The sequence below is a fragment of the Protopterus annectens genome, chromosome 3.part1 (assembly GCF_019279795.1).
Source record: "Protopterus annectens isolate FY-2018-M chromosome 3.part1, PAN1.0, whole genome shotgun sequence".
Taxonomy (NCBI): domain Eukaryota; kingdom Metazoa; phylum Chordata; order Ceratodontiformes; family Protopteridae; genus Protopterus; species Protopterus annectens.
In genome coordinates, this window is record NC_056732.1 from 1107203675 (window position 1) to 1107229225 (window position 25551).

At 42.3% G+C, this 25551-nt stretch overlaps 1 protein-coding gene across 11 annotated transcripts in view; it reads right to left on the reverse strand.

Moving 5' to 3' along the window:
• The window catches only part of PTK2 (protein tyrosine kinase 2), a 4250095-nt gene that overhangs the window by 1308669 nt on the left and 2915875 nt on the right, over nt 1-25551 (reverse strand). For all 11 annotated transcript variants that reach the window (XM_044067250.1, XM_044067257.1, XM_044067247.1 and 8 more), the window contains one exon: nt 21054-21151. In XM_044067250.1, the coding sequence (XP_043923185.1) occupies nt 21054-21151 (98 nt within the window). The remainder of the gene's footprint in view (nt 1-21053; nt 21152-25551) is intronic.

Sequence of the window (25551 nt, forward strand, 5' to 3'; positions counted from 1 at the left end):
AGTATTCTTCTTAATGTATGTGGTAAACACTAAGTCAATAAAAGATATTCAAAAGGCTTGGAATAAGTATTTTATTTACATTTAATGTGAGTTAGCACTACTGGGTAGAAAAACATTTACAGAGGGTATGGGTGGGGGAGCTCACAAAAGTCATAAAATAAAAGCACTTTCAAATCATCACAACACAAGTTAATTAATTCTGTAATTAATTCTGCTAAAGTCACAGTCATGCATGTGTAGACTACATCAGTCTATAATATACATACTGCAAAAATAAAACTGTAAATACAGTTCAGTAATCAAAACAAAAAGTTAAATTAGAAGTTACATTTATTTTTGCTTGGACTCTGAACATTTAATATTTTGAAAGTAAAGGCTGTTAATTTGTGCATATAAACTCAGTAAATTTACCCATATTTCTAATATGATAAAGATGCTTATTAATCCCTACAGGAACAAAAACTGCACTGTAAAACAAATAATCAGTGGTCAGTGTGTGAAGTGTAGAGTATTTTCCCACCTGGGCTTCCATTTGACTACTTAGTTTATGCCTTAGTGGTCCAACTCGAGCATTTACGGGTAAATATTATATAGCCCACACCACCTCTAACACTATTTACTGATAAATCACCATCCTGTATACGTCATCAGGTCTAAGAACTATGTTTTGCATTTTATAAATTGACTGCCCTGGTATGGGTCGCACAGATAGTAAGCTGAGCAGGGCAGACCAAATTTCCCCACCCCTACAAACAGTCTCCAGCTCAGTCTGCAGGATCACCTGGTATTCCCAGAATAGCTGAGAAAGAGTCCCTTCAATATATCTTTGATCTGCCTCCTGCCTCCTCCCAGTGGGCCATGCTTAGTATATCCCTGGGAGAGGTGCCCAGGAGTCATTCTCGCAAGATACCTAAACCACCTCAATGGACTTCTTTCAACATCGAAGAACAGTGGCTGTACTTAGAGATCCTCCTGGACTGTTGAGCTCCTCATTCTATCACGAACAGTGAGCTTGGCTACCCTGTGAAGGAACCTCATTTTCTGTTGCTTACATCTGTGATCTCATCCTCTCAGGCACCATCTAAAGTTCATGACTGACTTGGATAAAACCTGACTGACAAACCATAAGCCTCATCTTAAAACTAAATTCACACTGCACCACCACAGTCCAGCACAATGTCTGCAGTACCATCATCAATGTACCACATCCAGTGGTCTTATCTCCCAATCCCCTCTACCTTCACTCATGAATAAAGACACAAACACCTCTACCTATGTTAGTGGCTCCCCTACACCTGCAGAGTGGTGATGCATTCCTTTCCATAACAGGATCATGACTTCTCGTTTAGAGGTGTTGACATTCATCCCAGCTGTTTTGCACTCGGCAAACAAAACAACAAGGCTGCCACTCTAACACACACCCACACACACACATCCAAACTGGATACTCCCTAAAGATTGGCTATGCCTTGATGCCCCCTGTCCATGAAAATCACACAAAGTGGAAGAAAGACAAGACACACTCTTGAATTAATTCAGTACCCTCCCTGAATGTATTTTAGCCAATGCTGAGAATGTGAACTCATTTGTCAAACCCAGGGAGGAAATGGCATATAGCAGTAGTCTTGGGACCCTGTAGTGTTGCAACACTTACAAGTCATTCCAAGGACATGATTTTAATTCCTTCATCATGCTCACAAAATGCATGTATACAGACCTGGCAAACTCCCATTAGTCCTCTGATATCTGTGCAAGTACAAAGATTGTTCCATACCCAAGACGGAAAAACACAGTACACCTTCAGAATCACAGGCCTGACTACTGGAAGAAGTCTCCCTTCTAGCACCCTGGTATATGCCTTTTCATAAATGCAGATCCCATTATAACTGGAGCACATTCTCTTTTCCTCTGTTTTTGAAAATGGGGATCACTGACTCAGTCTGGCAATCCAGTGGTACTATCCCAGTTTTCCATGCAACACTGAAAAGGTGCTTTAACCCTGAAATTCCCAAATTGTCCAAAATGCCTCCACAATTTACAGTTGCATCTCAGCCACTCCTGCAGCGAGGACAGAGCAAAAGTATTAAGTGACACACTGCTCTCATCTAGTGAAAGGAGACCTATTCTGCATCTGCTTCTGGCAATGCCTCCTCAGAGAAGGGCAGCTCCAAGCAAATTCAAAAGTTCCTCAGTGCTCCCTGCACCTCTCAACTAAGATCCCAGTAGAAGTCATTTCTTTCTCTACTCTTGATAAAACTAGCCTAAGCAGTATCCATTCTCCCCTCTGCAGTAACCAAATGGTTTGTGAGAACCTCTATCAGGCCAACTAAAAACCTTCCTTCGTGGACTTGCCAAACTCCTGCAACACTTGAGAAAGGCACTACATGAGCAGTAGTCAACATAATCAAAGCCAAACAACTTAAAGAAAACACAACAACATAGCACTACTTGGAAAATTATTAATCATACAGGTATTTTAGGAGTCTGCAAACAGGAAAAGAAACTTAACCTTTAGGTTTTAAACAACTTTCACACAAAACAAAATAATAAGGATTTTGTGGGTGCAAAAGTAATTCAGTATGCAAAACATCAAAAAAGATGGGCATTTCCATCTCATAATCCTTCTATATTTTAAAAATATGCAAAAAAAAATTCATTTTCTACATTTCTTAATAAACTGAAAGAAAAAAAACTGTAAAACAAAACAGAACAGCATGGTTGTTACCAAGAATAATATAATGAATTAGCAAGTAAGCAAAAGTTCTCACATTTTAAACAAACAAACAAGGCAGGATAAAGTGGCAAATAGGTTAGTGTTGTTGTATCCTAACTCCTGGTTCACCATTTCAGTTCTCAGGTGAGATGCATTCTATTTGGAGTCTGCATGGGTTTTCACTGGGTGCAACAATTTCTCACCACACCCTAAAGATAAGCTACCCAGCATATTGCCTACAAGAATGCAGGCTGAATGCAAGTTTGCATGTCTGTGAGAGTTTTAAAAAGAACACGCACCATGACTGCTCCTCTGCATTAGGATAGACTTTGTCGCCCTCACAACCACAATGGCATAAAGCATTGGAAAATGAATTAACATTAAACAAAGGCAGATACATGCACAAACGTATGTGCAAATATTGTTCATCTTCTAACTACCTACAAAAGAAGTAAATTTCTCATATATATATATATATATATATATCACACATTTTCTATTTGCTTTTTCAAGAAATACATGCTTCAACACCGGAAAAAATAACAATTTCCTTCAAAAGGAAAACAATTTCGATAAATGGGGAAAGTGCGCAATATTGGTAATGGGTATAGGACGACACATTTACTAAATGGGGAAAACAGAAGCCACATGCATGATATTATGAGCTTGCACAGTACAAAATAGTATTGACTAGTGCACCTCACTACCTTTCTTTCTGTTCTGCCACTTGTGAGACACGGCATCATAGCTAAAAACTTGGCACGCCTTTGCACGCACGCACACACAGTTCATAGGTAGGTACTAGGCTATCTGCCCGAGGGCATTTATAAGCCTAGCCACAGTGTGTCGGCTTTCGCCACCCCATTGATTAATTAACTGATCCTCTGTCAAGCAGAGCCAATTAAGTGATCCCAGGAGTGTATTTTCTGTTACCCATCCACTCAAGGTTTCTCTTGAAGAGTGTTAGTGAAGGGCTCTGCCTGATGTAGTTTGGAATTTTGTTCCAAAGCATGGGGAGTCTCTGTGACAGGAATCTATCCCTCCAGCATGTTCTATTTATTGTTGTGGCGAGGTTTAGCTCACTAGAGCGCGTGGCTCGCAGTGACTTGAATTTCTTTAGGTAGAGCATGTCCATAAGTTCTGAGTTGGATATGGCTTTGTAAGTCAGGCAGAGATCACTTCTGAGTAAGCGATATGCCACTGAGTACAGCCAGAGTTTTTTCAGTCGGGCTGCTTAGGACATATGTTTGAGGCCAGTAATCCTCTTGGTGAGGTACTTTTATAGTCTTTACAGTTGCTGGAAGTGTCTTGTGAGGTATATCCCAAATGGGGCATTGTACTCTATGATGGGTCTAATGAGTGACAAGTAGAGGGGCACTATAACCTCTATTTCTAGATGCAAACCCTTTAGTAATTAGATGGGCCACATAGAAGGATTTCCTAACTACTTTGGCAATATGATTGTCAAAGGAGAGATTACTATCTACCTGGGTCCCCAGATCTCTTATTTCTCTTCTGTATTAAGGGGGCTGCCACCTATGTGGTAATTCGTGGGTGTTTTGTTTTTCCCAAACGGGATGACTATGCATTTTTTGGCATTCAGCTTGAGGCCATGACTTTGACACCAGGTGTCCGTCTCAGTAATGTCCTTTTGGAGGATGTCCATGTCAACCAGAGAGTCAATTATGGCTCCCAGTTTGCAGTCATCAGCAAACTTGGTTAGCCATAGTCCTCCTGTGCTTGCCTGTACTTCTGAGAAGTATATGCCGAACAGTAGGGATCCCAGGACCGAGCCTTATGGGACACCACTTGCGACTGGTTTAGTCTCGGACCTGGAGCCCGCTATTCTTACCGTGTGAGTTCTGTCTGTAAGCCAGTTGGCAACTCATCTTGGGACGTAGGGGTTTATGTTCAGGCTGGTGAGTTTTTCTGTAATTCCAGAGTGGGGAATGGTGTTGAAAGCCTTGTCGAGGTCAAGGTAGGCTGTGTGAACCACCTTTCCCTCGTCTCGAAGACGTCAACCAGGTTTAGTAGGCAGGATCTACCTTTAACAAGGCTGAACTGGGTCGGGTCAAGTGTTTGGAGGATCCCAATGTCTTTGTTAATGAGCTCCATTATGATGCGCACCACAGCCTTGCAGACCTGGCTAGTCAGGCTTATGGGGCGATAGTTTCCAGGGTCAGTTGTGGCCCCTGCTTTGTGGAGAGGAATAACCGTTGCTGTGCTCCACTCTATGGGCACGTAGCATGTGGAGAGGCTGAGGTTGAACAGTGTGTTTAGGGGGAAGGTTAGTTCATTCTGTAGTTCGTGCAAGACACAGCCTGAGACACCATCTGGTCCCATTTACGCTGTGTTTTTGGCTTTTGAAAAGGCTGTTTTCACCTGTGCATCTGTGATTTTTGGGACACTACACTTTTCTGGTACTGTTGTGGGCCCTTTTGGAGGTGAGAGGGGGGTGAAGTTTGCACTGAATCTATCTGCCAGGATGATGGCAATATCAGTAGGTTCAGTATATTTTGTGCTATTTTGCACTAGTTCAGTGCATAACTGCGAGCTGCCACTTAGATTCTTAACATAACTAAAGAAAGCTTTGTGGTTATCTTTTGAATCCTTGGCTATTTTTCTTTCGAAGTTAGCCTTGGAAGATTTCATGAGAGACCTTAGTTACTTACTGATACTGATCAGGGATGTCTTTCCTTCTTGGGATTTGCTTTTTTTCTGAACTAGTTTCCTCCTTCGATTGTATAGTCTGTTTATGGCAGGGGTCCACCAAACTGGTTTCCTTCTCTTAGAGGAGTGAGTCTTGGTTTTGCTAGGGATGGCATGATCCATGCATCCTTGTAGGTGCTCATAGAGTGCATTTGTAAAGGTTTCTGCATCTTGGGCAGCATTATCCTTTAGCGTGGGGGCTGTGAAACTTACCACCTCTGTCTTAAGTAAGGTGAAGTCTGCTTTAGAAAAGTTTTTTTACTGTGGTTTCCTTAGTTAGGAGTGGGGTGTAGACATCCAGAGTGATTAGTTTATGGTCTGATCTAACCAGTGACGGGTTGACCTCCGGTGTGGAACACCTATCGCCCATGTTGGTGATGACCAGGTCCAATATATTTTCACCTCTGGTAGGGGAGTTTACCAGCTGATCCAGGGCGTTTGAGTTGATGAATTCCAGGAAGCGCTGGGCCTGGGAGTTTGTACTCGAGTAGTTTTCCCAACGAATGGTAGGGTAAATTGAAATCGCCCAATATCAGGGTGTTCGGTAAGACCTTCATCTTTTCCAGTTTCTCCAGAAAGGTGGAGTGGTGGTCCTGGGTCATGGAGGGTGATCTGTAGCAGGTCACAATTTGCATTGCAGATTTGCCTGATGTTAGTTGCACATGGATGATCTGATCGCACAGGTATCATGCTGTGCCACAAACCTGGAGGTGTAGGTATCCTTGATGAATATGGCTACACCCCCTCCTTTTGTGTTTCGGTCTGTGTTCTGTGGCCGAAACGTGTGGTATGAGTTGTAGCCCGGTAGTGCTGGGGTGGTCTCTCGAGCCTTGAACCAGGTTTCATTTACTGCACAGATGTCGACGTTCTCCATACCGAGGAGTGCTTCGAGCACGTGCATTTTGAGATTTAAACTCCTGGCGTTGAGTAACATAACCCTCAGTTTTTTGTTAATTGTGCTGTTTACGGAGGTGGGTTTGACTTTTGAGCCTTGCCTAAAAAAGGCACTATAGGGGCAGCAAGAGCCTTGGCCAGTATTCGAAAGCCTAGGGGTGACAGTTGCAAGCTGTCTCTTGCGAAGCAATGAGGCTTGTCGAGCATGTCGTCCCAGGCTGACAGACACTGGATCCCCTTTGAATGACACCAGAAGCTTAGCCAATTGTTGAAACTGATCACTTTTTCTTTATACTGAGGTATCATTCTTGGTGAGGGCAGGATGCTGGTCAGGGTCATACCAGCCTGGGCTACATGATCAGAGAGCTCTTCCATGTCTCTTTTCATGTAGTCCAGGGAGGTACGTCTCAGGTCATTCACACCAATATGAACAATGACAAAGTCATATTTGTACTTGTTCTGGAGTGACCTCAGTGCTTGTGTTATGTGGCGGATTCTGGCTCCCGACAGGCAGCTAACAGTAACCTTCTGCTTGTCCAGTCTAGTGAGTGGGACGTCAGTGTGCCTGACCGTACAGTCAGTACTAGTGTGTTAGGTATGTTATTTCATCTTAAGGGCTGTGATTGTGCGGTACACTGATTTTGTGTTTTTTGTGTTGTCTGGTTTGTGACAGGAGGTGCAGGTTGTTTGCATGACTGCTTTGGAGGTCTCTGCTTTTGCAGGTTTTTATTTAGAGCCTCCGAGTATGACTTTGTGTATTTATGTGTATTTTTTGCCAGTGCTGTTTTAGTACGTCTGTTTGCAGCTGGAGGTGTGGTGCAAGTGTTAACCTTCTCCTCTTGAATGTCTATTCCAGTCTTGGGTGGAGACAGCTTAGCTTCCAGTTTGGCTGTATAACTGCATCTCTCGCATATGTTAGTGTTTTGTGGTAGGAGGAGAGGGTTGTCTGTGTACATGAGGCAGTTGTAACATTGCCTCAGGATACCCAGATTCACCAGCTTGACTGGAGAGTACACCTGAAATTGCCCTTTGGTCATGCCTGAATAGTAGGGTGAGCTGCTTAGTCGCTCGGTTGGTGAGGGGTGAATAAAGAGCCTTGCCCTGCTGGGCAATCAGTGCTAGGGTATATTAGTGCTTGCTATTTGGTCTGAGCAAGTGCTGGGCTGTAGGATGCTTTTTGAGTGCTTAGGTTGAGAGTTAGACTAGTTTCAAGGGAAAAACTGAAGAGGAGACTTAGTGGAGCTAGGAATAATTTAACCGTAGCTCACCGGCGCTGCCCGGTGCGCAAAACCGTGCAAACACAGTTTTTATAGTAGGGAAATGAAAGAGATAAAAATTACCGAAAATGATCAATAAACTACTAACTTCTGGCTGCAACCACTCCTCCAGGGACAGACAGATTGCTCAAAACTCCCCTTTCTCACAGGTAAACTTCCTTCTATCCAAGGTATGGGCAACTCAGAAACTACTATCACAGCCCTGAATTCAGCACTAGCCTGAAAACTGAACTATACTAGCTTAGAAAGGCAGGAAACAAGGAATTTTTTTTTTTTTTTTTTTTTTAAAGATAAGGCAAAAACAGTAAAACATATACTTAAAACAGCTTTAAACGACTACAAACGATCAGAAAAGGCCATCACATGTTAGTGTGTAGCCTACAACAATTAAATAAATTATTTAAACAAAAAACAACTTTTTAAAAGTGCAGGCAGTCAAATAAGTACAATATGTGAAAAAAACAAGCTTTTAAATCACAATAAATGCTGGAAAATCTGCATTTATGTGGAAAAAGTACAGTTTTGTACCTACCATAAATGTAGATGTCCGATAGATATGCAACTGCAGTCATAACATATGCCTCAGGCAGCCCTCGGTTGGCCGAATTCCAAAGTCTGGGTCCGGCGTCGGCTGGTGTCGCCTCCTCTCCGACGTCACAATGGCTGGGGTATAAAGGCATCGGCCGACGCCATCTTCTTCAGTGTTTCTTGCCCCAGATGCCAGGTGCCCTCCTAGGAAGGCTAAATTTGGTGAATGGATAAATAATTCCAGACATGCACAACAGTAATAAACAGATACACCATAGGAGATACCCCCAGCTAAAAGGAACAGGGGGAATGGACCCAAATGAAGGAGAAGAGGGAAAGGAGGGAGGGAAAATCCGACTGCAGTTGCATATCTATCGGACATCTACATTTATGGTAGGTACAAAACTGTACTATGTCCTTCAAGAATGCAACTGCAGTCATAACATATGGGTTGAATACCATAGCCAAGCTGGGGGTGGATGGAGCTAAGAAAAAGATGGTGTAGCTAGAATGCCCTGTAGGACTGCTGAAGCAAAGCCTGCTCGGGATCTGGAGTATAAAGGCAGGTTGTAGTGTTTGGTAAATGTATGCACGGAGCTCCATGTAGCAGCCTCTAGAATGTCCTTTGTAGCCACTCCTCTTAGGAAAGCTGTGGATGTGGCTATAGCTCTGGTGTAATGTGGCCTAATATTGGCTGGCACACTTTTTCCATGGTAAGAATAGCAGAATCTGATGCAGTGTCCAATCCATTTTGAAATTGTTTGCTTGGAGATTGCTTTTCCTTGTATTCCATTAGCATAGGCTACAAACAGCTGGTCAGACTTTCTGGTGGCCTTAGTTCTGTCCAAGTAGTAACGTAGTTGCCTGTGTATGTCCAAGGTATGCAGCAGTCTTTCCCCCCTGTTTTGAGGATTGGGGAAGAAGGTAGGAAGGTGAATAGCTTGATTTAGAGACACCCTGGAAATCACCTTTCGCATGAAAGAAGGATTTGTTCTTAGAGAGACTCTGCCCTGATGGAAAATGAGGAAAGGAGGTACTGCCATAAATGCCTGTATCTCCGAGACTCTTCTTGCTGATGTGACTGCCAATAGAAAAAACGTTTTCCATGATAGAAATTGCATCTCCGAGGTTGCTGCTGGCACAAAGGGAGGCAGAGATAATTTTTCCAGTACAAAATTGAGGTCCCATGCAGGTACTGGTTGTTTTCTGGGAGGGTTGATATTCTTTATTCCTCTCAGGAACTGTCTTAGCAAAGGATGTGAGAACACTGGTGGATCACAATTATATCTTGCTGAAATTGCTGGGGCATGAATCTTTATGGAAGAATATGAGAGTCCAGAATGAAACATTTCTGCCAAGTATTCCAATATCTGAGGTATACTCAGTACTGTTGTATCCTGACCCCTGTTGGCAGCCCAGATGCTGAATCTCTTCCACTTGGCTGAATAGGCTTTTCTGGTGGATGGTCTGCGTGCTTCCAATAAGATGGCCTGAACTGCCTTGGAAAGACTGGAAGCGGTAGGAGTTAAAGTAACCTCCAGGCTGTCAGATGTAATGTTTTCAGGTTTTGGTGAACAGTCCTGTAGTTGTGTTGTGTTAGGAGCAGGGGCCATAGGGGCAGGGGCCACAGTTGGTCCGAGTTATGCTCAACAGCAATGGGTACCAGTGTTGCTTTGGCCAGTCTGGAGCTATCAAAATGCCCGTTGGTTGTTCTGCTTTGATCTTCAGGATCACCTTGGTCAACAGTGGCAGAGGGGGAAATGCATAAATTTTTAGGGAATTCCAGCTGAAGGAGAGAGCATCCGTTGCCCAGGCTAGTGCCTGGTGGGTCCTGGTACAGAACTTTTCCAGGTGATGATTCGTGTGAGACGCAAATAGATCTATGTCCGGTCTTCCCCATGTCTTTGTTATTTGTGAGAAAATGTGGGGATGCAGCATCCATTCGTGTGGATCCAAGAAATTTCTGCTCAGCTTGTCCACCAGTACATTGTCCTTGCCTGGCACAAAGTGGGATTGCAGGTGTATCTTCAGACTCAGTGCTTTTTCCCAGAGAATCATTGTTAGTCTGCAGAGGGGGTATGAATGAGTCCCTCCCTGCTTGTTTATATACCACATGACAGTGGTGTTGTCTGTCCTTATTAGTAAATGTGCTTGCTGCAGTGATTTTTCGAAACTCTCGATTGCATGTATCACTGCCAGCATCTCTTTTTGGTTTATGTGCAGATGTCTTTCCTTTGGTGTCCATTGACCTTGAACGCATCTGCCCTCCATGTGCGCCCCCCATCCATGATCTGAGGCGTCTGTTGTGATTATTTGACCTGCTTGAGGTTTGTTGAAAGACATGCCTTTGTTTAATTGACTTGCTTGAGCCCACCACAAGAATTCCTTTTGCAGACATGGAATAAGTGGGATTACGTCCTCTAGGCTTTGGCTGTGTTGTGACCATAAGCTTTTCAAATACCATTGCAGCTTTCTCATATGAAGTCTTGCCAAAGGTATCAGGAGAATGCATGATGCCATGAACCCCAGGGCCTGCAGGAGTTTCCTTGCAGTCAGCTGGGAGAGCTGTGCTAGGCCTCTGAAGTACTCTGGTAACTGCTGTTGTTTTTCCTCTGTGAGGTAGGCCATTTGTGTTTGTGTGTCCAGTTTGGCTCCTAGAAAAATAATCTGTTGGGATGGCAGTAGCCTTGACTTCTGAATGTTGACTGTGTATCCCAAGGCCTGTAGTAATTGCATGACATAGTCCAAGTTTTTTATTAAGGTTTGTCTGTTGTCTGCTTGTATGAGGCAGTCGTCCAGGTAGGGGTATATTTGAATTCCCTGGAGTCTGCAGTGTGCCACTACTGATGCCAGGCATTTTGTGAACACTCTGGGCACAGTAGATAAGCCAAACGGCAATGCTGAGAATTGATAGTGCTCTGTCCCTGCAAGAAATCTGAGGTATCTTCTGCAGCTTTGTCTGATTAGGACATGCAGGTATGCCTCCTTGAGGTCCAGAGTGACCAGCCAAGACCCCTTGCCCAGCATGGGAAGGAGTTGCTGTAACGTTAGCATTTTGAACTTTGGCACAATGAGAAAGGTATTTAGAGTAGACAAGTCCAGTATAGGCCTCCATTTGTTTTCCTTTCTTGGAACAAGGAACAGTCTTGAATAGAATCCCTGGCCTTGTTCCTGAGGAGGTACCTTTTCTATTGCTTTTATACTTAATAGCTTTGAAACTTGAATGAGTGCCTCTGCCCTTTGATGGTGTGGCAGTTTGGCATGCCTTGTCTTGTAGGTAAAGTATGGAAGTGGAATCTGTAACCCTTGTCTATTAAATCCAGAATCCAACTGTCCTTGGTTAAGATATGCCAGTTTTTTGAGAATAAGGATAATTTTCCGCCCAAGGGTGCTCCTCTCTGAGCCCTTGTAGGCGGTATGAAAGTCAAGTCATTGTGATTGTCCTTGTGGTGCAGTTGGACTGGCTGCAGCACTTCTTTGATTTGTAGGTTGCCATTGGCGTCCCCTGTAGGAGCCTCGGTATTGGCCTCGGCCACGCCTGTTCTTTCCCCTTTGAAACTTGTCCGAGTCTGGGAAGGACCAATTCTTTGAAGGCCAGTTTCTACTGAATCTGGGTGGCTGAACCTGGAGGAAATCCTTGACTGTCTGTACTGACTTAGCTTTTTCCTCAATGGACTTCAACACATCTTGTGCATTAGCGCCAAAAAGCTTCTGTTTTTCCAGAGGTGCATCAAGTAACTTTACTTTGACATGGTCTGGCAGTGGCTGATCTTTTAACCAAGCATGTCTACGTATCACAGCCCCAGTCATAGCTGCCCTACATGAAGCTTCCAATGCATCATAACCACACTGAAGAAAATGATTGTTAACCTGCTGAGTGTTATGTATGTGATCCTGCAATGCCTTTCTGTCAATAGGCTCAGGAGAGGCTAACTTTTTCTGTAAATCATCCAGTAAAAAATCCTGGTACTGAAACATATGAAAAAGGCAGTTAAGAGACCTCATGGCTAGGGTGGTGGAGGTATAAACTTTTTTACCCCATCTCTCCATAGATCTGGCTTCCCTATCCGCTGGCAAAGGATTTTTGGCGGTGGAGGTAGCCACTCCCATGGGACCCTGTGAAATAGTTTCTAAATCCACGGTGTGGGCCTTAAAGAGATGTTTGTGAGTGTCAGGGACTCTGTAATATCTGTCTGGCTTGACAGGAGCAGGGGGGAGAGAGTCAGGGTTAGCACTGGAATCGGAGAAAACATCATCCAAAACATCCATCACAGGAGGAATAGCTAAAGGTCTGTGCTGGGGAAGCTTTAGGAAGGTACGGAGCCTTTTCCTGGAATCAGAGAATTCCTGACCCTGCCATTGGAAATGTTCCCTCATAGAGTGCAGGACTTCACCAAAAGAGAAATCCTCTGGAGGAGAGGCATGGGAATTGATTCCTCAGCATCAGAGTCCTCATAGGCCTGGAAGGATTCTTCTTGAATATCTGAATGCTCAGAATCCCCAGAGGCCTCATCTGAAGAGAGGTTTTCAGTCTGCTCAGTTCTAGGCCTTTTCTCTGCAGGAGGCTGAGAACCTCTGTCTGGGTGAGGCTGAGACCCCCTGATAAGGGAAATAAGGTCTGCAGCAAGAGACATAATCTGTTTATCAGAAGAGGGGGCCTGGACAGCAGGTTTAGGATGGGCCTTGGCCTGGCTGGCGGCCTTAGCACATGCAAAGGCCTTGATGGACATAGATACAGGAGGCCTAGCAGCCCCACGTGCAGGAGTGACCTTGTCCACCGGAATGGTGTCGGGTAAATCATGCACTTTGGTATCTGGAGGAAAATCAACAACCGGCACCAGAGAGGTCTCTGGGACCAAAGGACTAGTTAACGCTGTGTCTTCGGCCTGGAGCGGCTGAATTATCGCTTCTGCAGGGACTGAAGCACTAGCGGAGGGTCTAGGAGTAGTATCGGTAGAGGACGCGGGCCGAGGATGCCGGTCCCGGTCCTTCCGTTTTTTGGAAGATTGAGCTGTCGGTTGATCCGACGGCATGATATACGCGAAGGATTCGCCAAAAAAGTCTTCAGCAAATTCTGCCCGGCGCCTGAGAGTGCGCTTATTAAAGCAAGCACAGGCAGCACAGGCCGATACGTCGTGGTCTGGGCCCAGTCAAGGAAGACAGTAAGAGTGGAAGTCCTTATGAGGTATTTGTTTACCACAAGACAAACAATTATTAACTTTCTCAGTTTGTTATGACATCGGCTGAGGCAAGAAAAAATGTTCTACGGGTACTTAGCTTTTAGATGACTTCGGTACTGAAAACACAGGAGCTGACCGACCGGCACTTGCGAACTGCTTCTGCTTCGGGCACCGCGCCTTTATACTCCAGCCGTTGTGATGTCGGAGAGGAGGCGACACCTGCCAACGCCAGACCCAGACTTTGGAATTCGGCCGACCGAGGGCTGCCTGAGGCAGGGCAACCCATATGTTATGACTGCAGTTGCATTCTTGAAGGACATCAGTTAAGTACTGCAAGAAAGTACAGAAAACTGATACTTAATACTCCAAAGTCTCTCTTCTAAGCTAGAAGGCTTGTATCAGGTTTAAGGCTTTCTAGTGCTACCCAGTAGGTTAGTTACAGGAAAGATGGGAAACAAAAGCAGATGTGGTGGAACTAGAAGGTTTTCCTCCAACACAGAAAGGCTTGTGGGGCTCAGAAGCTTACCGACATGTCCTGGATACAGCAACTCTGTATCTGGACTAGCCTAGTTACAGGAAAGGTGGGAAACAAGTGCAAGTGCGGCTTTTAAACCAGAACGTTGAAAGAGATGGGAAAAAAATGCCCAAATGGCCAAAAGCTACAATTTCTGGGCCAGGAACCACTCCGCTTGTGGTAGACAGGCTCCCTAATGCTTACCACTCCCACTGATAAGCTAGAAGGCTTCCCTCCAACACAGAAAGGCTTGGGGGGCTCAGAAGCTTACAAAGAGTCCTGGATACAGCAAATCTGTACCTGGACTAGATTAGTTACAGGAATGGCGGGGAACAAGTACATATGCAGGCTTTTAAGCCAGCAAGTTGAAAGAAATGGAAAACTGCCCAAACGGCCAAATAAACTACTATTTCTGGACCAAAACTCATTCTTCCCATGGAGGATAGGCTACCTAGTGCAACTCTGTAACCGGAGTAGGCTAGTTATTAGGAAAGGTGGGAAACAGGCGCAAGTGCGGCTTTCAAACCAGAAAGTTGAAAGAGATGGAAAAAAAACTGCTCAAACAGCCAAGAGCTACAATTTCTGCGCCAGGGACCACTCTTCTTGTGGTAGATAGGCTACCTGATGATTACCACTCCCACTGATAAGCTAGAAGGCTTCCCTCTAACATGGAAATGTTTGGGGGGCTCAGAAGCTTACGAAGAGTCCTGGATACAGCAAATCTGTACCTGGACTAGACTAGTAACAGGAAAGGCAGGAAACAAGTGCAAACACAGGCTTTTAAATCAGAAGGTGGAAAGAGATGGAAAAGCTTCCCAAACGGACAATAAACTTTAATTTCTGGGCCAGAAACCACTCCTCTTGTGGTAGATAGGTTACATAGTGCTTACCAATCCCACTGATAAGCTAGACGGCTTCTCTCCAACACAGAAGGGCTTTGGGGGGGGGGGCTCAGAAGCTTACCAACAGTCCTGGATACAGCAAATTTGTACCTGGACTACACTAGTTACAGTAAAGGCGGGGACCAAACGCAAAACGGGCTTTCAACCAGAAAGAGATGGAAAAACTGGCTAAACGGCCAATGAGCTACAATTTCAGGACCAAAACCCACTCTTCCCGTGGTAGATAGGCTACCTAGTGCTTACCACTCCCACTGATAAGCTAGAAGGCTCCCCTCCAACACAGAAAGGCTTGGGGGGCTCAGAAGCTTATCAACAGTCCTGGATACAGCAAGTCTGTATCTGGACTTGACTAGTTACAGGAAAGGCAGGAAACAAGCTTAGATTTTTTTTTTGTTACAGGAAAGCAGCTAAAACAGCAGTAAATACAATTCAAATTGCAGTGCAGGCCAGTACACCCAAGTGTGTAGCAACACTACGGCAAATACAGTTCAAATAAATGCAATTAAATTAACAAATGACTAAAAAAAACAAGCGCAAAAGGCAGTAAATTAAAAGGCTACTAACAAGCAGTAATAAGTGCAGAGTAAGAGCGACTGAACAGATAACAGCACTCAGAAGAGCAACTAAGACAGTTACAGTAAGAGCAGCTAAATAAAATATATATATTATTTTATTTATTTATTTTTTTGGGGGGGAGGGAACAGAGCAGGATTAAGAGGCTACAGGGGTTGTCCTTCCCAAATCCTCTCTCTGTATACAGTAGGAGTGCCTGAAATCAGAATATGACCTTACTGCACTCAGTTGAGTGAGCAAATGAGATGGGCCCAGAAGGAGTATCCAAATACAAATCTATAAGAGGGGCGGGCAATTTCAAAGCCACCAACATTAACACCAAAACAAGAACACGGAGGGTGGGTGGGGAACTAAATGTAGAGAGACAGCTGAGTTAATATTCAGTGAAAAACACAAATAAATAAATTAAATACAGTTCTATATGAAAAAAAGCAGATAAAAGTGTACTTAAATTATAAAAGTATACCTCTCAATTGTCAAGATTTTTGCAGAATGTCCAGATTTTTGCTTCAAAAATTTTGACTATTCCTTCATAAAATTTGTGGTTTTCTAACACCATCACTGGGATGATCTGAGGAATTAAATCACTAAATAATGACATACATTTGAGTTTCAGACTTCATATCCTTTAGACAATGCATATAACACACATCTTGTTATTCTATCTACTTTCTAAGTTTATAAGAGCAATATTTAAAATCTGTCCCTAGTTTTGTGCCTTTGTCCCTCATTATGTCAGGCTTTGTCCAGATTTCTTTAGCTAGGAGGTTGAGAGTTATGAACACACACACACCGACACACACACATTTCCACTTTTAAAATTCTCACTTTCGTAACACTCTAGCTTTAATAGTGCAGTATGACTAATGCTCTATGACTTCTTTTCAAAAGTCCACTTCAAAAAAAGGATTTCACGGTGTGCTAATCTGCTCAACAAAACTTAAGTAAAATGCTCCTCCTTAGTGTTCAAACTTTCAGGTGGTAAGTACAAAGGGATGGTAAGAGGTAAAAACTGTGGAACAAGGAATTCAGCAAATATAAACAGTCCTAAGTATAAACCACTAGATAAGAAAGATTTCTGGTCTTTCTTTTTATTTTTATATTTGCTTACAGGGGTAATACACTGATCACAACTGACTATTTGCAGTTACTGCCCAGGTGAAATTCATACACAAAAAGAAAGTGGAACAGAGACAGTATGTTGTACATAGCAAACAGAACAGAAAGTAACAATAGTTACAGAAGCAATTAATAGATATAGCAACAATTATTAGAAAATGTACATTTCGCATGATTATATTTTAGTTTACATCATGGTGGAAATGTGAGGTAATGAGAGTCACAGCACAGTAGGGTGGGAGAAGTAAAGTTAAGAGGTGTTAGTAGTTGAGAGGCCCTTAGGTAAAATGGACTGTTATGTTGCAACTTCCAAGCACAGTTTGATTTGGTATTAAGGAATTTTTTTAAGTTCAGCTTTGAAGGTGGGGAAGGGGGAGATTCCCATAGTTTAGGAGCAAAGATGAAGAAAGAGTGGTCCGTGCGGTGCAGCCTGGTTTAAGGGGGTTGGAGTGGAGGGGGTGCTTGGGACAGGCATCCAAGATTGTATTGTTTGTGTTTGGTATAAAATTTGTCATCGAGTGGTGGGACCGTATTAGGCTGGTAAAATTTGGAGATGAGACAGCCTAACAGAAGGTCTATTCTGTGTTGTACTAGTAGCCATTTGGCTTTTTTTTTTTTTTGAGGGTGAGACAGTGGTGCTCATGAGAGGGTGAGTTAGTGATGAAACAACAGATTTTGTTTTTGATAGTCTCTGATATGAAGAAGTTTTTTTAGAAGCTGAGGCTATTATGGATATATGGGTAGTACATATATGAGGTGGGCCAAAAGGATTCAATTAACTATCCAGTCTTACTCTCCATTTACGAATCTTCGCTGTATTGACAAATTCTTACTGCGCCTAATCATATTAAACAATATTGCAGGTATCTCACCATATTCCTCTCACAGCTCTAAAGTTTGGAATTCCATTTCCCTCTCACTTAAATTAACATAAAATAATTTGAAATTCTATTGAAACAACACATAAAGGTTTCATGGTTTTGCTCAGGTACCAAACCTGGCTAATCCCCCTAAACTATCCTCTTCTAGTCTATTCCATCCTGCTCTAAAATGACTGCTTGGTTTGTAGTTTTCTATCTTATACTGTACCAACATGGCTACTTGGTCACACATACTGTACTACGATCTCCTCAACTTTACCATTCTTATGAAAGTTTACTTTACCCCTGTCCTATGATTACAAAATGATTCTAAACTTTGTTAGTCTAAACACTCATTCTAATCTACCTTTGAATTATTTATCGTATCATCGTATTACCCGTAATATGTTTGCATGCAGACTTTCATAAATAGCTCGTCAATGTTTTTATTTTTCTCACTACTGTTTACTCAGTGATTTTTTTTCCTCATTATTGAATGCTCAAGAAATTTTTTACACTTATGTACGTATGATGGGCAGGGCAGCGGTGTAGCAGTTAGTGCTGTCACCTCACAGCAAGATGTTCTCCGGTTCGATTCTTGGCTGGGATGTCTTCTGTGTGGAGTATGCATGTCCTCCCTGCATTCGTGTAGGTTTCCTCCAGGTGCTCTGGTTTTCTCCCACATTACAAGGACATGCAGTAGGTGGATTGGACACTCTAAACTGGCCCTAGGTGTGAATGTGTGGTGCACCCTTTGAGGATGGCTGGGCATTAGGCTACCACCCTGTCCCGTAAAACCTGTACCTGCTACGGAAACAAGTGCTAAAAGGTGCTCGTTGCTCGATGTGCTGAAAGCATGGGAGCGAATCCAGGATGTATGTATATTATTTTCTCTCTGTATCCTGCGGAGCATTTCTCCCCAGGCCTCCCCTGAAAAGGTGTTTTAAAGCTTTTCTCCCTAGGCCTCCAGTGAAAAGGGGATTTTTCACAAAGTCAAACTCTGTCAGTCACAAAAGAAATAAAGAAATTGTTGCCCTGGCTGAGTTGGTTAGGTAAAGTGAGATTTTTCCAACTCAAAAAGAAGTGAATTAACTTTTTCCTTTGATTTCTCAACATTGGTATGGAATGTTAATGACTGGTCTAGCCACAATCCAAGGTATTTGAAAAATGGGGCTATTTCTATTTGTGTGACGCAAAGGGTAGTGATATTGAGTGACTTTAGTGATTTTTTTTAAAGTTTTTGGGTAGTGCCAAATAACATGTTTTTTGTGCCTTTAATTATTAGTTTGTGGTTAACAGGCTGGAATTAATGGAATTAAGGTCTTTTTGCAGTTGTGTTTTTATTATTGAGTGCCTGTGGCTAGACATAATTCTGTAACAGACTACTACATTTGAAACTTTAGCCAAAAGACACACACAGAGCCATTAAAGTTGGAAAGCATGCTTCAAAACAAATATGAGGGGACATAAAAAGTTACATCACTTATATAAATTGGTTGAGTTATTAAATCAATTTACTAGCTGAGCTGCTGTGTACCAGAACTAGGATTAACCACAAATAAAAGGAAAACAGCAAACCAAGACAGTAAGTGTTTTCAACATGTCCCTATCCCAAGTACAGAACTTAGGCCTGGGCAAATGGACAAAAATACATAGGTCCTACTTGAATCATAATCTAATCAAACCATAAACTCACATTTACCGACACCTTCCCTATTCCCTCAGCTTTAACCTCTCTGCACTTAAAATTCTTGTCATACTAATACACTTCTAATATTCTTCAAACTCTGTATAGTTTGTATTGTAAGCAATCTCAGCCATCCATATAACCGTCTATTAAAAGATATACTAACTTGTATATAAATGTTTGTAAGAATGCAATGTATGTTTTATAAACTTGCTAAGTGGTTTCTGATTCTACAGTAACTACCCTCTCTCTCTCTCTCTCTCTATATATATATATATATATATATATATATATATATGTTAGTGTATATGGCTCCTGTCTACTCTCAAAAGTTGTATAATTATATATACTTCATTTCTTGCAATATATCTCTGAACTGTTAAGCACAAGACTAAAACTGGTCTTTTGTGATTGGTGCTCTACACCAGTTAAATTAAATAAAAAATAAATAAAATAATCTGTTTCTTGTTACAGCATTAGTTCCAGGCATTAAGTGAATAAACATATTGTGAAGCTACAGCCCTGTAAGCCTCCCATCACATCTTAAAGGCCAGCATGCAACTTACTGATAAAGTAATGAGAACTTCTTAGTACTAGAAATACATTTGTTCTTTATCAGTTATAATGCAGAATCTTCTCTCTCTCTGTTCTCAGGGCTTACTTTTAATGACAGATCTGTTTTTCATGCTTTCAAAAAAACAGACTCAAATGGCCCACCATATTGAACAGAGAAGTGCTTCATGATAATGAACCCCTCAGGAAGTAACAAAAATCCAATAATCCTACTTGAAATCCTGATCAAATGGATGATGATTGTGAATACTGCCCAGTATAACTTATTTTCCTTTTTTTGTAGCAAAAAATCTGTGTAAAATTGTATGGGCAGTACAAAATAATGAAACTCACAGCTGGTGTCAGCTAATTAGTTACTGTTTCCTACTAAATTTAAGCTAAAAATATATTGGCCACATGCTCCAGAGATCTAAACCTTGTCATCACAATAAACAAAACATGCTGGATGGCTAGGTTCCTGACCCAGAGACTCCCCAGACTCTGGAAAAGACTGCCCATACATGTCAAGCAGAGCACCTCTTTGGCCATCCAACAGGAACCTTGACGATTGGATGGGAGAAAGGAAATTCACCCCGGGGATCACGTCAGTCGCCCTGCTAGACAGGGGTCCAGGGAAGTAAACAGTGTGGGAAGAAATAGCCAGGGAATTGTTATGGCTAGGCTTATATAGGCCCTAGGGCCAATAGCCTAGTACCAACCTATGAACCTATTGTATTTTACATATAAAATCTATCAGTGTTAGTAAATTTTTACAATGTGATCTGTATTTTCTGCGGAGCATATAAGCAAGTTCATGGTTGAACATCATTTGCTTTGCATCAATCAACTTACCTGTTACAAATATTAAATACATATATTCATACAGTATTATCCATATTTATGATTCTAAGTAAATAAAATATATCAAACGATGGAATTCATAAAAAAAAAATAAAATGCACATTTCTATTTTAAATGTGAGACTAAACAGGTAACAGCACTGCTAATTATTTCTACCTTTCCCAGCAAAACTGGTAAATTACAAAATTTTAAAGACAGCTTTTTTATTCTCCTCATCATCTCTAGTATAAACACCCTTAAGATGTTGTTTAATTCTTCTAGGCTGTTACAGTATCTTTTGTCTGGCAAAAAAATTCATTCAATATGTTGGCGTAATTAATACTTTGGGCATACATATTTACAACTGCTTTTTTAATTTAAACATTAGAAACAGATCTGGGATTTCCTCAAAATGTTTTAATGAAATACGCTAGCTTTCTACAGTGTAAGGTCCGGTATAATCCAGTCAATGGTACACTGTGGCTTAAGTACACAGTAACTCAAAATATTGAAATGTTGTAAGCATGAGGCAGGCACAGTGCTACTCTGCTGTAACATATTTCACTACATCCTGCAGAAACCACACCAACTAAAAGTCATGATTGTAGGCGTAGGTAATAAATGATCTCCACCTGGTAAACCACAATACAGTCAAGCACAGCCAGTATTGTACTCCATCAATCTGAAGTTAATAACAATACTTACAGAACCCATGTAGACACCTTGATGAACATCTCCAAACTGCCCTTCGCCAATGCAGCGGCCTAGTTCAATCCTTTCCCTTTGGATTTCATAGTCCCTGGCTGAAGGAGAACAGACAACGCATAAGTTTCCAGTTAGACAATCAATTTCAAGATCTTATTCAGAAAATAAGCCTGAAATATACACAAGCTTTCACTAACACTACAGCTTACAGGTTAAATATATTTAATTGATAAAACAGACTTAAAAGTGATAATACATAGATATGTTTGCAATACTCTTCTGACACTTCCCCAAGTTTATATTTCCATAATTGAATATAAGACTGAATTCATTTTTCAACAAAAGTAAATGGGAATGATTACAAACTCAAATTCATCCTTTTGCCTGAAACTATGACTGACAAATAAAGGACGCTCCCAAAATGAGATTATAGTACTATACACAGAACATTTACATTTAGTAGGTCAAAAATGAAAACAGGTAATGGTTGACATAGCAACTAAAGGTTCATTATTTAAAAAAAAATAGGTACACAAATCCAGTGTCCACTGCATGGGGAAGTTCTACTCTTCCAAGCTGACCATGTTCATACAAGTTATTTACTTACTTACTTTTGTATGCCCATAAAGTCAGACTGGGCAAAACCACTTTTGTAGTGCCTGCCCAGGGAGAAAAGCTCCACATAAGTCATTTAGCAAATATTCCACAAAAGTTGAACAGTACATAGAAAAACATATTACACTGTATAGATCTAACAGCAATAGTTAACAGCACACCAGATTCAACATTTTTAGCATGTTTGCTTGTATTAGATCAGTACATCCAATAAGAAAGCAAAGGCAAACTGCATATTATATACAGAAAGGTAGATATTTAGAAAACAGGGTTCCGTAGTATGTATTTCATATTGTTTTAAATACCAAATATATACAGGGATATGCCAAATCAGCACACCAATATAAAAAATAAAAAATGTAAACAGCATACAGTTACTTAAATGTCTAACAAACAATGGTAAGGTAGCTGAGCTAGACATACTTCTATATGAAGATGGCAACTGCAGCAGTATCCAAGATAGCACATCAGCATTATTTATTAATTTTTTGCACACATAATACCAACTTTGAGAGTGTAAAGCTTTCCATAAGCACACCATCAGAGCAGACATCGTTTTTGCAAAGCATATAAAATGAATTTTTATATCTTGGGTGTGGAAATTACAGAATTTATTCCAATCACATTCCACAATGTCCTGTTAGAAGTTAGTGCATTTACTTTCACTATTCTCACTCAGAAAACCATGCTGTTTTAACAATCAGAATAAGCAAAACTCAAGTAAGTCCTCCATGTGTAACATCAGCTAAAATAAGAAGTTATGTACCTACCATAACGTTCCATGTTAGTTGCCTTCTTCTCGCCTTCTTTCTTGCTGGATTAGTTCAGAGCCGATCCTCGGCTCCGACTCGGCCAATACTAAAGCTCGAGAGCTAATTCCACCGGCTCGAGGCTCCCCTATATCCCACAATGCTAGGCGGTAACTACTCAGATCTCGTTTGATAGCTAAACCAAGCAGTTCTGGTCTCCACAGTATGGAGAAAAAAGAACCCACCTCTATATAAACCTGAATGTAAGCTACTACAAACATAAAAGGGGGAATAGAGATGGTAGAACATGTGGGAAGGAAAACTTCAAAGGAAGATCCCAAAATTTCCTATCTGTCTGTCCAGGCTAGGGGGAAGGAGGGTGGGACGCAAGAAAGAAGGCGAGAAGAAGACAACTAACATGGAACGTTATGGTAGGTACATAACTTCTTAATGTTAAGTTGTCAATCTCGTCTTCATTCTTGCTGGATGGGACCACGTCCCTAGCACCTTATTCCGGGTGGCCTATCGGAACAGACTCTTGAGAACAGTGGAACCAAAGTTGGCATGGTTTCTGGAGGCCATATCCAATTTGTAATGTAAAATGAAGGTATGAGGAGAAGCCCAAGTGGCTGCTGCACAAATGGAATCTATTGGCAGCCTGTCCTGAAAAGCTACAGATGTAGCTAATGCCCTAGTTGAATGAGCTTTACGTCTTGAAGGCAGTTTTTGATGTCTGATTTCATAGATGAAGGTAATTATAGAGGTAAGCCATCTTGAAAGGGACACTTTAGTAACTGGAAGGCCCAATTTCCCTTCCACATAAGACAGGAAAAGCTGATCAGACTTCCTGAACTGTTTAGTCCTGTCTAAATAATATCTAAGTTGGCGGTGAACATCCAGAAAATGTAACTTTTGTTCCGACCTGTTGGAATAGTCAAGGAAGAAAATGGGGAGATCAATCGTTTGGTTCAGGTTTGTCTCAGAGGAAACCTTAGGTAAGAAGGACGGATTAGTCCGGAGGGACACCCTATCTTTGTGGAAAACTAAGTAAGGAGGACGACTGCACAGAGCATGAAGTTCAGATAACCTTCTAGCTGAAGTTATGGCTACTAGAAAAAGTGTTTTCCATGAGAGCAGCTTAAGAGGGCATGAAGCCGCTGGTTCGAAGGGGGGGAGGATCAAGGATGCCAGAACCAAATTCAAGTCCCATTGAGGTGGGGGATCTTTGATTGGGGGCTTGAGCAGAAAAACACCTCTTAAAAAGGCTTTGCAGAGCTTATGGGACATGATACTGGAGTCTGAGACACCTACATGAAAATTAGATATAGCAGATAGTTGTACTCTAATGGTAGATGAAGAAGAGCCTAAATGAAAGAGCTCTGCCAGAAAGTCTAGGATAGACTGGACAGGTGGAGTGAAGGGGTCTATATTTTTTGATGCTGCCCAGAAGGAAAAACGTTTCCACTTACTATTATAAATCTTCCTGGTAGAAGATTTGTGAGAGGCTATCAGGATGTTTCGGACCGAATGAGAGATTAAGGGAAGCCTGGCTAGGGTAGGAACTGGAGAAACCACGCTGTGAGGTTGAGAGAATGAAGAGAGTGGTGCAGCTGCCCCGACTGGTGGGTCAACAGATCTCTCACCGGGTCCAGATGCCAAGGCTGCTCCAACAGGTAATGATGGAGGAACGGAAACCATATCTGTCGAGGCCAGTAAGGGGCAATGAGGATCATTGTAACTCTCAAGGTGATAGCTTTCTGAATTAATTGAGATATCAGTGGAAAAGGGGGAAAAGCATACAGAAGTCCCCGGGGCCAATTGTGGACTAGAGCGTCTCTGGTGGGATGGCCTGGTAACAGGAAGAGAGTGAAGAAGTCATGACACTTGCTGTTTTGGGGAGTAGCAAAAAGATCGCAGCAAGGCTGGCCCCATCTTTGGAAGACTTCTTCCAGCACTGATTTCTTCAGAGACCACTCGTGGGGCATGAGAATGGCCCTGCTCAACTTGTCCGCAATCACAGTGGACTTCCCGGGAATGTGCATTGCTATCAGAAAACGCTGAGAAGAAATCGCCCACTGCCAAAGTCTGAGTGCCTCTCGACATAAGGGGTAGGATCTGGTTCCGCCCTGTTTGTTGATGTAGCACACTACGGACATGTTGTCCGTCTGAATTGCAATAGTCCCTGTGGGAAGAGAGTCCTGAAGGGCTTGCAACGCTAAAAGCACTGATCTCATCTCTAAGACATTTATGTGCAAGTGGCACTCGAAAGGTTGCCACGTGCCCTGGACTGTCCTGCCCTGATAATGCCCCCCCCCCACCCGATCAGGGAGGCGTCCGTTGTCACCGTGGCGACTGGGGGGGAGGAATGAAAGGTCTGCCTTGGAGAACTTGAGGTGATGTGATCCACCAAGACAGGTGATTCTTGCATGATTGAGTTATTAATATGATGTGAGACATCGGGAGTTGTTGGAAGGACCATTGAGTAAACAGCATCCATTGGAGGATCCTCATGTGGAAACGAGCTAAGGGGAGAAGGGTGATAGTAGCTGCCATGAGTCCTAACACCTTCAAGACTACCCTGGCTTTGACCTTGTTACACTGTAATAGAAGGTAAACTTGTTTGCGGATATCTAACACTCTTCGCTCTGTAAGTCTGGCGGAAAGATTGAGTGTGTCTAAGGTGGTGCCTATAAAGGTAATAGATTGACAAAGCAACAAGGCAGATTTTTCGAAATTTATTGAAATGCCTAGAGCTTGGCAAGTTTGGATGGTGAAGTCTCTGGATAGAAGCAGTTGATGTCTGGTGGTGGCGGTAAGGAGCCAGTCATCTAAATATGGAAACACCTGGAATCCTTGACGTTTCAAGTGAGCCGTGACCACTGCCATGCATTTGGTAAACACTCGGGGGGGCTGTAGTGAGACCAAAGGGCAGGGCTCTGAACTGGTAGTGACTGGCTCCCAGCCTGAAGCGGAGAAACCTCCTGGAGTGTCTGTGCATTTTGATATGGTAGTACGTGTCCTGAAGGTGTATCGAGCACATCCAATTGTCCTGACCCAAGAAGGGTAGAATGGACTGTAGCATGACCATCTGGAACTTTGTTTTTTTTATATAATTGTTTAACTTGCTGAGATCC